Source organism: Oncorhynchus keta, chromosome 14, assembly GCF_023373465.1.
Source record: "Oncorhynchus keta strain PuntledgeMale-10-30-2019 chromosome 14, Oket_V2, whole genome shotgun sequence".
NCBI classification, from domain to species: domain Eukaryota; kingdom Metazoa; phylum Chordata; class Actinopteri; order Salmoniformes; family Salmonidae; genus Oncorhynchus; species Oncorhynchus keta.
This window is the reverse complement of record NC_068434.1, coordinates 72,624,081-72,638,886: the sequence shown is the minus strand read 5'-3', so window position 1 is coordinate 72,638,886 and position 14,806 is coordinate 72,624,081. Positions and strand designations below refer to the sequence as shown.

The following is a 14,806-nucleotide window of genomic DNA, read 5'->3' as shown; positions in this document are numbered from 1 at the left end:
CTGGACCTTTTGGAAGGGCTTCGCTTCCTGCTGGAACGCCACGACCAAGAGTTCAAGGCCATTTTGGAGAAAATCAGTGAGTTCGCTCATAGGCAGCCTGCCACCTCTGAAACCCCCCAACCACCCAGTAACCTTTTTACTATTCGTTGTGGGTTTGTACAGCCTACCCCGGCACCCCGAGAACCCGCTTACCTCCTCCAGAGCGATATTCTGGGGATCTTGGAACCTGCCGGGGTTTTATTTTTCCGTGGTCCCTCATTTTTGAGCTGCAGCCATCTTCAGTCCCTTCTGATTGGTCAAAGATAGCGTATATTATTACGCTAATGTCGAGAAGGGCGCTATCCTGGGCTATGGCAGTTTGGGAGCAAAAATCCGCTATGATCTGGAAGATGTCATGTGTATCTCTCTGGTCCTGAGACCAATGCCATGGAAGAGTACATCGAGGACTCTCTGGCTTTTGGGAGTGTTCATCTTTCTGCCTCTCCTGCTGGAGCATGATTCTTCTTTGTGGGGAAGAAGAACAAGACCCTGCATCCATGTATTGATTACCGGGGTCTCAATGATGTTACGATCAAAAATTGGTACCCTCTACCACTCCTCTCCTTGGCTTTCAAACTTCTCCAGGGGGCTACCATCTTTTCCAAACTGGACCTTCGGAATGCCTACCACCTTGTGAGGATAGGAGACGAGTGGAAGACAGTGTCCACTGGCAGTGTTGAAAGCTATGAGTACCTGGTCATGTTGTTTGGACTCACCAACGCACCCGCTGTCTTCCAGGCCCTGGTCAATGATGTGCTCCGGGACATATTGAATCGTTTTGTTTTTGTCTACCTCGACGACATCCTGGTTTTCTCTCATTCTGCCCAGGAACACATTCTCCATGTTCGACAGGTCCTTCAGCGCCTCCTGGAAAATCAGTTGTTTGTAAAAGCTGAGAAGTGCGAGTTCCACCGCTCCACTATCTCCTTTCTGGGATACATCATCACTGAAGGGAATGTTCAGATGGATCCATAAAAGGTGAGAGCGGTGGTGGATTGTCACCAGCCCATGTCCAGCAGCGGACAAGGCTTTTGGGGATCTAAAGCAGCGATTCACTACTGCCCCCAGTCCTCATAGATCTGCGACCCAACTCGTCAGTTTGTGGTTGAGGTCGATGCTTCCGAGGTGGGGCAGGGGTTTTTCACCGACCATACTGCCTGCCCTGCCCTGATCTCGAGTCTGCCTGCCACTCTGTACCTCCTGGACTCTGACCTTGTTATGATATTTTGCCTGTCCACCACCATTCTTTTGCCTGCCCCTTGGACTATAATAAATATCAGAGACTCGAACCATCTGCCTCCCTTGTCTGCATCTGGGTCTCGCCCTGTGCCCTTATAGAAGCAGTATTATAACACATTTTGTGTAATCACTCTTTCACACTCAGTCTCATAATTTATTTGTGACTTTCATGCTGTTTACAATTGAATCTCTATGAAAATGTCTTGCTGATAAGTTCTTGCCCACTATTTGTGACAATGACTATGTCAAAGACCTGAAGCAGCGTACTGGTACTGTCTACTGTCTTTTTCTTTCAACATGAATGCATTATGCATCCTATCAATAACCATTTCACTAACCTAATATTGTATGCATTTCAGTAAGATATTAAGAGCAGTTGAATCCTTCTTTCTCTCTCCCTTTCTCTCTGCTTTTGCTGTGGTCAGAGAGTGTTCGTGTTTGCTAGCCACATCCTAAAGACCAAGCTTATTTTCTCTGAATACCTCCTGTGTATCGCTGTGCCTCCTGACTACCCTCTCTGTCCCTCTCTGTCTCTCTATGTCCCATTCTGTCAGTGGTCTAAAGTACTTAAGTTCAAATACTTTAAAGTACAACTTAAGTAGTTTTTGGGGTATCTGTACTTTACCGTCCATTGATAAAGTGATCATGTAAGATCCACCACAGGCTTCATACCTCGGACTATTTGGAGGGAAGCTTTGTCTCCGCTTTTGACACGACGTTGTCAAATAGTCGTTTCATGCCAGTGACAAAAGCCTATAATCATAGTCCCTGTCTCTCTCCAACTCCAAGACTATGATCTCATCCCTATGACTGAGTATGTTTAGTTTCCCGGGTGCACACAGTGTAATGATATGCCAAATAACTCATGTCCCAGCCGCCAATCTATGTGAAAGAGGACAGTGCCAATCAGTCAACTTCCGTTCCAAACTTCAGGTAAGATTTACTCTTTCATTTTTCCTTCACATAATTGTTTTATATGTGGCTGAGAAAGAAAAGCAGGCAAATATTTTCTACAATTTGTAAAAACCAACAAACACACACACATGCATGCACACACACACACACACACACACACACACACACACACACACACACACACACACACACACACACACACACACACACACACACACACACACACACACACACACACACACACACACACACACACACACACACACACACACACACACACACACACACACACACACACACACACACACACACACACACACACACACACACACACACACACACACACACACGCAGAGAGAGAGACACACACACAAAGCCAGCCAGACAGACAGAAAGACAACACTACATAAAACTGCCTGAATGAAAAAGTGAAAAACTAATACCTTCTGTTTTTAAAATCAGTTAGTGGACAACAATCTACAGAGCTAAAACCACACAAGTTTCCATGTCTCTCCTTGTCTGGATCTATGCCTGTACAGTATATACAGGGCTGTGGTGTTATCTGGTTTTATCTCCACTTGAAATAACCCGTTTTGAATCTTGATTGATTGATTAGATATCAACACCTTTGTCTTGGCTTGCCTTGAGTACACACTACCTTGGACCAACTAACAAAAGCTGCATGGTAACCTTTGTTAATGTGAAATAAAAATAAACGTATATGTGTGTTAGCGATAACAACATTATTAAATGACAGGGGAATAAGTCCTACTGCAGAAGGTATCTGGGGCATTGCTATATGAAATCCATACTGTCACCTATTTTAGCCTTGTAATGATTCCTATGAAAACATACACAAGCTCTGTTCATCTTGAACGATCTGTAGGGATCAGCATCATCCCACCTGAATGACGAATCAAAAACCATTGACAAGAGTCGTCATAGTGATTATGAGTTAGACAGGTACAGTATGACAGCTAACAGGGGGATTTTCCATTGACCATGATTCCACAGATATCAGGGCAAGGCGATTTAATCTCACCTTTGACCCCTTGACTCATCGCCAATAAACAAAGTTCAGATGGTAACATTCTAAACACGCATTGATCCACATCCCACAGTGACATAGCAACAGGATGAGTCCTAGGCTATCTCTACTTGACTAATTCCTATCTCCACTATTTGACTTCACTGTATTGCCAAAGTCTGTGTGATAGGGCCTTGTGTGTGATTGTGTTTGTAGATCATTGGTATTTCACTTGAGTAACACTGTGGTTTTGTGTTGTCATTGTCAGGTGACTAAACTTAATCAGGGATGGCGTTTCAATGACTTCAACTCATCAAACTGGTTATTGTGCAATGAGCTTTCTCATACATTGGAAGCACCCCCATACTGAGTTTAGACAAAGACTACATTAGTGAATATGGTGAGGAGAGAGATAGAGAAAGAGAGAAAGAGAGAGCGAGAGAGAGAGAGCGAGAGAGAGGACAAGGGGGGTGATGAGGGTGACACGAAGGAAGCTCTATAAAAAGTACCCAAGTAAAATTTAAAAACAAATACCTTTACAGAAAATGACCCAAGTAAAAGTGAAAGTCACCCTTTAAAATAATAATTGTGTAAAAGTCTACACGTATTTGGTTCTATATATACTTAAGTATCAAAAGTAAATGTAATTGCAAAAATATACTTTAGTATAAAAGGTAAATGTATTTTAAAAAGTTCCATTTTTTTTTAATTAAGCGAAACAAACGGTACATTTTTCTTGTTATTTTAAATTGTGGATTGCCAGAGGAACAGTCCAACACTCAGACATCATTTACAAACAAAGCATTTGTGTTTAGTGAGTCCGCCAGATAAGAGGGAAGCGTTGAAATCGCTGAACGGTTATAACAACATCAGACTGATTGGCACTGTCCTCTTTCACGTAGATTGGCGGCTGAGACGCGAGTTATTTGGCATATAATTTCACTGTGTGCACCCGGGAAGCTAAAAATACTCAGTCCTAGGGATGAGATCATAGTCTTGGAGTTGGAGAGAGACAGAGACTATGATTATAGGCTTTTTGTCACCGGCATGAAACGGCTATTTGTCAACGCCGTGTCAAAAGCGGAGAAAAGCTTCCCTCCAAATAGTCCGAGGTATGAAGCCCGTGGTGGATGTTACATGATCACTTTATCTATGGACGGTGTTATTACGCATGATTTACCGGCACGCGTAATTAAATATTGTATCATTGCCACATTTTGCGACAATTTCCTAAAACCAGACTTTTGACCTATAATTTAGTGTGTGCTACTAATGTAGGCGAGTGGGGCTACACTTGCAGACTAAATGCAAAATACATACAACTAGACTTTAGGGTAGCAAATCTCCATAGTTGATGTTAGGTGCTGTGAGTTACTCTATACGTTTAGCCTACTTTACAGGCTTGCATTTGTTGGTTGGCCTATGAGTAGCCCAAACTGTATAGGTAAACACACAACAAACCTGTGGCAGTGGCCTTAGTAACCAGGCTGTGTTTTAGACCGGGAAACTGGTCAAACATTTTGGTTGGTGAAAACGAAGTCCCTCCTATTGCTGTCAAATAGCCAATGTTATGCTGCATTCATAACCAAATGGGAAGGTCGTAACTACATTGGTTAAATCGTAAATATGAGTCATGTGCATTCAGGTTCTGATGGGACACACCATCAAACGCGGAGGACATTAGGCTTGAGATTGTTTTGCTATGTTTTGCACATGACGACAGAGAGGTGCAAGTGGGAAACTCAGAGCACGCGGATGATAGGCCTACACGATTTTGGCTCAAGTAATTACCAGTTGGATGGGGGTTGAAGGGGATTTTTCCCAGTCGTATGCTGGTATTTACTAAATTACGAGAAATTATGAACGAAGCATTATATCACTGATTAGACTGAGTAAATGAGGATAGAAGGTGAGCATTGTTAAAATAGTTGTAGGGTGGTAATTTGGCTGGATAGTGTCGTATAAACTGGCGTGCGCGGCTAAAGTTCGTCTGTGCAATAGACTTCAACAAGTGAGTTGCTCATGACACGCAGTCCATTAAAACCAGAGGAAATGTCTGACCTCTGAACGTCGAGATAAAGTGCAATGTACAAGAGAGTGGTTTAATGTATGACTTTGGAGCAGGGCCCGCGGAATCAGTGCTTTAGATAAAGTTTAAAAATATATATATATAGCACTGTAGTCCACGTAGGAAAATCTCCTGTTTGGAACGCATTGTTCATTACTGAATGACTCCCATGTAACCATTGCTAATAGCAGCCTATATGAGGGGATTCTGATTTGATAGGACCACGTAGGAAGTACATGTTTACTTGTCTTATGTAACGAATGTTCTACACAATCTAGTGTATACAGCTGATGGGAGTGGGGAATGTTGTATTCTATATTTTCTCCCCAAAAAGAACTTGCAATTGACACGTGATTCATGCGGGATATGCCACCATTCACCATTCACTCCTTTGGCTATTCCCCTGCCAATGTTCCCATACTGTCGTTCTAAAACAAATGTACCTTATACATACATTGGAGTATTATTCTCTTGCGAAATGGTCTAATTTTGCTTCTGCTGTGAATGATTCTTTCAGATGAAGCAGTTTATTTAGGAGAACGGTGCTTCAATGTCCCCAAAAGGTGGCACTGTTGAGTTTTACAACGGCAGATGTACGTCTGCTCTCCACAAATCCTTTGTAATTTTATTTCATAGAACTTCAGCACAGAATCGTATGTATTCCTGTATTCTGTCACATATCAATACTGTATGAGCCAACACTGTTGTTCATGTCACTAAGATGATTGTAAAGCTGCTTATGCATTTTGGTTAGGCTACTGGTAAATTTGACCACTTCGAATTTCAAGTAACACGAACTGTGAAAACGTGTGCATAACCATCCCCCAATATTTGCACATCATAAATCATGAATACTATGTTTTGATACTTTTGAAACTAATATAAATCTTACAACCATACAAAAGCGTTATTACGCATTTATTTCATGACAACAACTAATAATATATATTATTGCTTCAATAACTTAATAATTTGCATATTGCAATTTACATTTGGATAGAGGTTAAAATGTTACCATTGCCACTTGCAATAACACTAAATCGAACCATAATGTGCACACAGCCTACTGTCCTTTCCCCACCATGAGCGCAGTGAGAGAATTTAATGGTTATTTTTTTGTCCAAATTTGTAGAATCAATGTCCATTAAAATAATATAAATGGAGAGGCGAAAGAGTTAAGAGGTTGAGTTGCAGCTGACAGTCAGCTGATAGCCTTTGACAGTAGAGAAAAGTTTTGTTTCTGTACTAATATGTTAATTAGCCCATAGATTGTGCGAGCCCATTGGCTCTTCGTCCGAGTCAATTTCCCATTTCCAACCTGACGTCAGGGCGGCTATAAAACTCTGCAATGCTTTTAAACTCATCTGCTGTGTGATCCTTCTAAAAAATCGCCTACAAGTCAGAGGCATTTTACGTGCGAGGCTACATTTACCCCTCTCCTTCGACATTTCACCCTCTCCGCTTTACGCAATGTAGGCCAATCCATGAAGAAACAGTAATGTGTTAAATGTTAAAAATACAAATTCGCCGAATTTCTCATGCTGAAAGAGGACTCCGCAACTCGCCTGCACGGCTCTGGTGCGTCTGTGCAATAGACTCTGAAAAGAAAACTATTAATTTACAGTTGGGAACACGTCGCTGCAAAAAGGACATTGAAAACCTATTTTTTCACTTTAAGACAAATACGCTTAAAAAGCAAACTGGCTCACGTTCTTCCAAACCAACCCAGTTTGACAGCTGCTCTTCACCCCCTTTGGAGGACTGTCGGCAGCAAGAGGATGGCATCAGAACTGGCAATGAGCAACTCCGACCTGCCCACCAGTCCCCTGGCCATGGAATATGTTAATGACTTCGATCTGATGAAGTTTGAAGTGAAAAAGGAGCCGGTGGAGCCCGATCGCAACATCAGCCAGTGCAGCCGCCTTATCGCCGGGGGATCCTTGTCTTCCACCCCGATGAGCACGCCTTGCAGCTCGGTGCCCCCTTCTCCAAGCTTCTCGTCGCCCAGTCCGGGGTCGGGGAGCGAACAGAAGGCACACTTGGAGGATTTCTACTGGATGTCCGGTTATCAACCGCAGTTGAATCCGGAGGCGCTGGGCTTCAGCCCCGAAGACGCAGTTGAGGCGCTGATCAACAGCAGTCACCAGCTCCAGTCCTTCGATGGCTATGCTAGAGGGCAGCAGTTTGCCGGCGGAGCCGGAGGAGGAGGCACCATGGGCGGGGAAGAGATGGGCTCTGCCGCGGCGGTGGTGTCCGCAGTTATCGCCGCCGCAGCAGCCCAGAACGGGGGGCCCCACCACCACCATCACCACCACAACGGCGGTCACCATCACCAATCACCTGGGGTCTCGTCCAACGGAAGCTCTGGAGGAAACCACCCACACATGGGACATTTGGACGACCGGTTTTCGGACGACCAGCTGGTGGGCATGTCGGTGCGGGAGCTCAACCGGCAGCTACGGGGAGTCAGCAAGGAAGAAGTGATCCGGCTGAAACAGAAGAGGAGGACCCTAAAGAACAGAGGCTATGCGCAGTCCTGCCGCTACAAGCGGGTGCAGCAGCGGCACGTCCTGGAGGGCGAGAAGACGCAGCTCGTCCAGCAAGTCGACCACCTCAAGGCGGAGATCTCCAGGCTGGCCCGGGAGAGGGACGCATACAAAGAAAAATATGAGAAGCTCATCAGCAACGGCTTCAGAGAAAATGGATCCAGCAGTGACAACAACCCTTCCTCTCCGGAGTTTTTCATGTGAGTCTCGACATTATCATGAAAACTGAGTTTGTCAGTTCCCTAATTAAAAAGTTTTCATTGTGATATTTTTTTGTAATGGGGCTTACTAGACCAAGAAAACTAATTTGCAAACATCATTTTTTTCGGTTTTATTTTTTTTGACAACAGTCTGTCAAATAACGGTTTTGAGTTTTGGGGCTTGCAATAGAAAGATGGAACTTTGTCATAATTGCCCTTCATTTTGGAGTAGAAACTGAAACCTGCCATCATCTTTTTTTTGCTACCATTCTTATTATTTGATGCATATTTTTGTCAAGCTCTGTTTCATCATTGTTCATTTGACTTGCAGTGTTTTGAATATGAACTATCATTTATTATTTGTTAACTTTACAATGTTGCTGTATACTATGTGTGCATGCAAGCACTAAGTATACGCCTTGGAAGTTCATCGACTTGCCTTTTTTCACCTTTCGACTTTGAAATCCGTGTACAAATATCGGTCAAAAACTGCATCCATCTACAGTAAGAAGACGTTTTTGGCCTTTTTCCCTTTGTGTTTTTGTTCTGCCAAACTCGGAGGACTGCGAGCCTGCCATTATACCCCACCTCATCTCATGCGTTATGCTTGCTATTTTGTGTTAAGCAACAAACAGACTATTACTCATAATGAACAATATCCATTATTTTAAAATAGATATGTTATTGAACTGGCCTGCATGCTGGACATGTACGGGTTTTCTTTTCTTTTTGTGCTTGAAAATGTACTTTTATCGGATGACTCCAGCATGGCATTCATACTTGTTTTATGACCTGATCACTTTTTTGGGACAGCAACAAAAAAGTGACAAGGACTCTCCACCCCCCTTCCCGTGTGAGTGCATTTCAACTGTGTTGAATGATACGACTAAGCGCCCATTTCTATACATTATGACGCATTCCTGATGGAAGATGGTCGGCGGTATCCATGTAGCGAGGGAGCAAAAAGGACCTCAACTATTCTAAAATGAATTATCTATCCCTATATGGGACTAAACTGTATGTTGCTTAAAAGCAGTTTGTGTATTTAAAAATAAAATAAAAACATCCCTGTGCGTTTAACAACTCTGGAAGGCTATGGATTATAATTGAAGTATATGTAGACCTACAGTAGTTATACTTTGTAAATCTAAAATAAAATATGGATGTGCTACAAGTTGACATTTAAAGAAGAATGTGATGTATATTATTAGGATCATTTAGCTGTAGGTTTCATAAAGTCCTGTGCACTAAATTGTTTTCCTGTCATTGGGTAGGAGAGGTTGGGGCGGATCCAATTTATACAATTTAACAGTATTGTTTCCATGCATAAGCAGCGCTTTTTGCAGCATGTTCTTCCAGTTTAAGCAGTAGTTTGACAGCTGTAGTAGTGTTTGTCTTCACCTACCACTCACTGTATTTTAAACCAAAGTATTAAATAAGGAGAAACTTCCGCCCTAAGTCAGCGTGAACCCTGCATTTTGATAATGTATTTTGGACTGAATTGCACTAAAATGTAGTCTGCAATATATCACAGAATGGTTACTCGATTAAGCTAATTCAAAAACGCAGATAGATAATTTTTGGCATTGCTGGATAACTTAATTTTAATAGTTTGTTGTCAATCAGTATTAGATTATTTTTTGGCTCAAACAAACTCATTATTTCCAAGGCAATAATATTATTATAATCAATAATGTCTGGACATTGTTAAATAGACAGGGATTGACACCCTGCTTGTACAAAATGGGGAGATACCATTCATCAATAAATCTTTAAGACACATGTTAATTCAACTTTCCTCTTATATATTTTGCTGTGCAAAATTATTTCCCTCACTAACCATATTATGTGATGTTCATATGTGCTCATTTTTTTCTCAATTTCTTACAATTAAATGAAATGCAATAAATGTATGTAATCGGCCTTTCATTAAGCTTCTCCGTTTTCTCTTCACATAGACCTGCAGAGATAATGATGGAATGTGGATTTCACAAACAAATCCAGAGTAGTTCATGTTAATGGGAATAGACACAAGGAGATACATTTGGGGGATTGACTTAAAGTACGCTATATATGAATTGCTATCCATACGTGTCCGTCAAATTGTCCTGAAGTTGTTCTAGTCTGTGGAATTTGTCTTCATCTGTGCAGATGGAAGGAGGCATGACACATGCCAGATAATCACATCAGTAACATTTTGATTGGCTAGGTAGCAACCCTGTCTAATATGAGCCTAATTCAAAACCTCAAACAACATCTTAAATGTGGAACACAATTTAACTTTGAAAATACATAGACATTGTATTTTTGTTAGAGATAAAAATCCATTTGGAAGTGACGCACCTTAACATTTCTGCGAGCATCTTTACAGGTCAGTAGTAATGGTATTACTACAAAGTTATTCATGTTTTATTATTATTATTGTTTTAAAGGTGTACGATAGAGAGTCTCATTACTAATTAGACTTTGTTTCACTGTTCAATATTTATTTGAACTAAATACCATTTCACATTTTTAAAAATCCCTCAAATTGAATAAACAAAATGAAAGGTACAGTTGAGGTAAGAGTCAACGTTATATGCCATGGATCAAGCCTCCTGGGTATGTATTTACATTCCATAATTATTTTCAATATCAATCTATCATTCATGTCATTGATGTAAAGCTTAGTACAATGCCAGTAGCATACATACGTGTGTGCATTGTACATTATGATTACACGTTTTATTAAAACTGAAGTGATGCATTTCATCCTCGATTTGAATGATTCATAACAAAAAGGTGAGCTTACTTTTTGTTGTGCTTTCATGCAAAACTATATTATTTTCACATTTATGATTTTGGGAACATCTGGACTTGTTGTAGTTCCACATGTTAGGGCAATGGAAGTATGTCCTTGCATTCATGTGTGTGTTTGTCTGTGTCTGTGTGTGGGTGCACATGTCTATGTCTATATGCCAAATATGTGCTTGTGTGTGACTATTTTTGTGAGACTATACTCGTATGTTCATGTGTTTCTATAGATATCTATGTGTGTGTGTGTGACATTCCATGTGTGTGTGTTTGTGTGTATTCAGCAACAGCCCAATCCCTATGTACCCCTTTTCACCGTTCTTTCCTCCCTGTCCTCCTCCCCCCTTGCATTTGGCCTAAAACAGAGAACAGACCATGCTCCGAAAGACAGGGGTACACCCAGCAGGCGAAGAGGGCTCTGTCGTGCATGTGAGGGGGTGTAGGAGACGGTGCCAGGGCGATGCATAATGAGTCACCGGGGTAGGCGTGGGCAGATGAGGCACAGTAGCGCTTCTCCCAATCCGCTGTTGGTTTGGCGTTTACCTTATGACCTTTGAGACCTCTTCTGAGGATGGATCTTAATCTTAGTGTCCCCGAGGGGACAGTAACTGAAGATCCCTCTCAATGTCTTTGTCATATCAAACTGTCAAAGAGACTTGTGTAGGAGAATGGAGGGCATTTTGTTTTAGTGTTCTACAACAATTGGTTAATGAGAAGAGAGATGTGACAGTGTGAACAAGACAGCATTTTAGGGATTAAATTCAATCTCACTCTTTCCTTTTCATTTTTAGCAGCACACCAATGCAGCAGTATGCACATTAAGGTGTGAATGGAAGGTTTTGCATGTGTATGTGTGAGTGTGTACATGCATGTATACTCTGAACATGGATGAGGGGGGGTGTTTAAATCACCTTTATAGTGGTTGGTGTCTCTTAAGGGACAGTTAGAAATGTAATCGGGTGGGAGATTACTGGGGTGGGAGGTTACTGGGGTGGGAGGTTACTGGGGTAAGAGGTTACTGGGGTGGGAGGTTACTGGGGTGGGAGGTTACTGGGGTGGGGGGTTACTGGGGTGGGAGGTTACTGGGGTGGGAGGTTACTGGGGTGGGATGTTACTGGGGTGGGAGGTTGCTGTGGTGGGAGGTTACTGGGGTGGGATGTTACTGGGGTGGGAGGTTGCTGTGGTGGGAGGTTACTGTGGTGGGAGGTTACTGGGGTGGGAGGTTACTGGGGTGGGAGGTTACTGGGGTGGGAGGTTACTGTGGTGGGAGGTTACTGTGGTGGGAAGTTACGGGGGTAGGAGGTTACTGGGGTGGGAGGTTACTGGAGCGGGAGGTTACTGGGGTAGGATGTTACTGGGGTAGGAGGTTACTGGGGTGGGAGGTTACTGTGGTGGGAGGTTACTGGGGTAGGAGGTTACTGGGGTGGGAGTTTACTGGGGCGGGAGGTTTCTGGGGTGGGAGGTTACTGGGGTGGGAGGTTACTGGGGTAGGAGGTTACTGTGGTGGGAAGTTACTGGGGTAGGAGATTACTGTGGTGGGAGGTTACTGTGGTGGGAAGTTACTGGGGTAGGAGGTTACTGGGGTGGGAGGTTACTGGGGCGGGAGGTTACTGGGGTAGGAGGTTACTGGGGTAGGAGGTTACTGGGGTGGGAGGTTACTGGGGTAGGAGGTTACTGGGGTGGGAGTTTACTGGGGCGGGAGGTTTCTGGGGTGGGAGGTTACTGAGTGTTGTGTGATTTTTTTTAATGGGCACAGGGGAGTTAGTGCATTTTTTCTGTGGTTTACATTCCCCATTTTGCAGGTTTTACTATATAATTTTTTCCATATAGCCACATTTCCTCATCTCCTTGCATGTGCCCCCCACTATAAAGGTGTTTTGGTACTTCCCTTATGCACTACGCTTTTCTGCACGCTGACTATACAGTCAACTCTATCCTGCCCTCTATCCATAGGGACAGTAGTGGTAGGTGGATCGTTTGTGTCAGATCTGCAATAGGTTAACTAGCAATCATACCACACATCAAGTCATTGAAATCTGCACCAATGTTCTCCAGAAATCCACAAGAACATAGAGGGATAGCTGATAGTCAGCGGAGAGGACAGGTGCATCATTGGGCATGAAAGAACAGTAAAGCCATGAGACACGCAGTAAAATAATATCCCCTATCTATCTTGTTTAGGCCATACAGATTTAATTGACTATATAACAGACACCCCTCTTCACATTTCTCAGAATATATATATATTTTTGTGATTAATATAATTCAAATGAAACTATTATTTTTAAATCATTCTTTTTGACTGTGGTAATTGTGGTTTGGTTAAATTGCGGTGAATCGAATCATGGGAATCAAAATAATCATTTGTGAATCGCAAACAATGAAAGGAAAAAACTTCGCTGTAACGTTCCTTTGGAATTGTGTTGCTGCAAAACCCATTTTGTAGATGATTTAAGTTGATTTGGATATTCGATTTTCGGGCATTGCAACTCAATAGATGTTATTAGTCAGCCTGAAGTTAAAACTTCTAAAAGTAAGAGAGATACTGAGTGTACAAAACTTTAGGAACACCTGCTCTTTCCATGACATAGACTGACCAGGTGAACCGGGGTGAAAACTAGGATTCCTTATTGATGTCATCTGTTAAATCCACTTCAATCAATGTAGATGAAAGGGAGGAGAAAAGTTAAAGAATGATTTTAAAGCCTTGAGACAATTGAGACATGGATTGTGTATGTGTGCCATTCAGAGGGTAGTTGACTATGTCAAGAACTGCAACCCTGCTGGGTTTTTCATGCTCAACAGTTTCCCGTGTGTATCAAGAATGGTCCACCACCCAAAGGACTTCCAGCCAATTTGACACAACTTATTTTTTCAAAAACTTTTCCAATTAAATGCTGAATGCAAAGTAGGCCTACCACGCAGAATGATATCATGAATATTTGTATCAATCAGGTGCACATTTGTTTTGTATACTCTGCCATCTCATGTGCAGTACAGAAACCTGACAGAAACACTGCTAGCCTAACACAAATGTACTGTGACTAAAATCCGTCTGGGACATGCTTTCAATGGTGCTTTCAATGGTGCTTTCCAACACCTGACATCAATATAGTGGATTAGGGAGGAACCCTGACTGGGACTCAAACCCTGGTTCCTGTGATTGTCATTCCAAAACCATTATACTGTCACAATCCTTGCTATATGAGCTGTGATGAGAGTGGCAGGTAGCCTCGCGGTTAAGAGCATTGGGCCAGTAACTGAAAGGTTGCTGGTTCAAATCTCGAGTTGACTAGGTGAAAAATCTGTTGATGTGCCCGTGTGCAAGGCACTCAACCCTAATTTCTCCTGTAAGTTGCTTGGGATAAGAGGGACTGCTAAATGACTCAAATGTAATGATACTATTCCTACCAAGTGAGTGAACTCTATTGGCACGATGCATCGGGTGTTCATACCAGTGACCTGGTTTCACTTCCTTGTCCTGCCGTTTGGCACACTGGTCTCAGAAGTGGGATGGTGGCCGTACAGCCAACGACTCGGACGTGCTAGGGGGCTGAGTAGTCGAAGCACAGGGACGTGCCATCAAGTACGGAGGGGGCAGTGAAGAAAACCTTGCTATATGAGCCACGTTACAATTCCCAGCATGTGGGTTAAACCCTACTGGCACGATGCGTAGAGTCTTTCACGCCAGTGACCCGAGTTGTATTCCCTGCCCCACCGTTCGCTACAATACCAAAAGGCTGACATCTCTTGGTGAGGTCCCTAGGTGTTGTACAAAGGTTGTTTGTTATTATTTCAAGGGGTACAACATTAATTAGATTTTTTTTATTAGGATTTTCTTTTTAAATGCTGCCTTGCCTCACTTTATAAATAAATAGATATGTTATACAGTTAATTACTTGTGTATGGCCTTAGGGACAATATAATTATTCTACCTAGACCAGCTTACAACACCACAATGCAATTCATATTTGCATTA

General features: G+C 42.5%; 1 protein-coding gene across 1 annotated transcript; it reads left to right on the top strand.

Annotated features, from left to right (window-relative positions):
- The first annotated feature begins 6,668 nt into the window (after nucleotides 1-6,668).
- Nucleotides 6,669-9,963, top strand: LOC118393947 (transcription factor Maf). The gene has a single exon (XM_035787179.2). The coding sequence runs from the start codon at nucleotides 7,067-7,069 to the stop codon at nucleotides 8,036-8,038; it is 972 nt and encodes a 323-aa protein (XP_035643072.2). The 5' UTR covers nucleotides 6,669-7,066; the 3' UTR covers nucleotides 8,039-9,963.
- The last annotated feature ends 4,843 nt before the right edge of the window (nucleotides 9,964-14,806 follow it).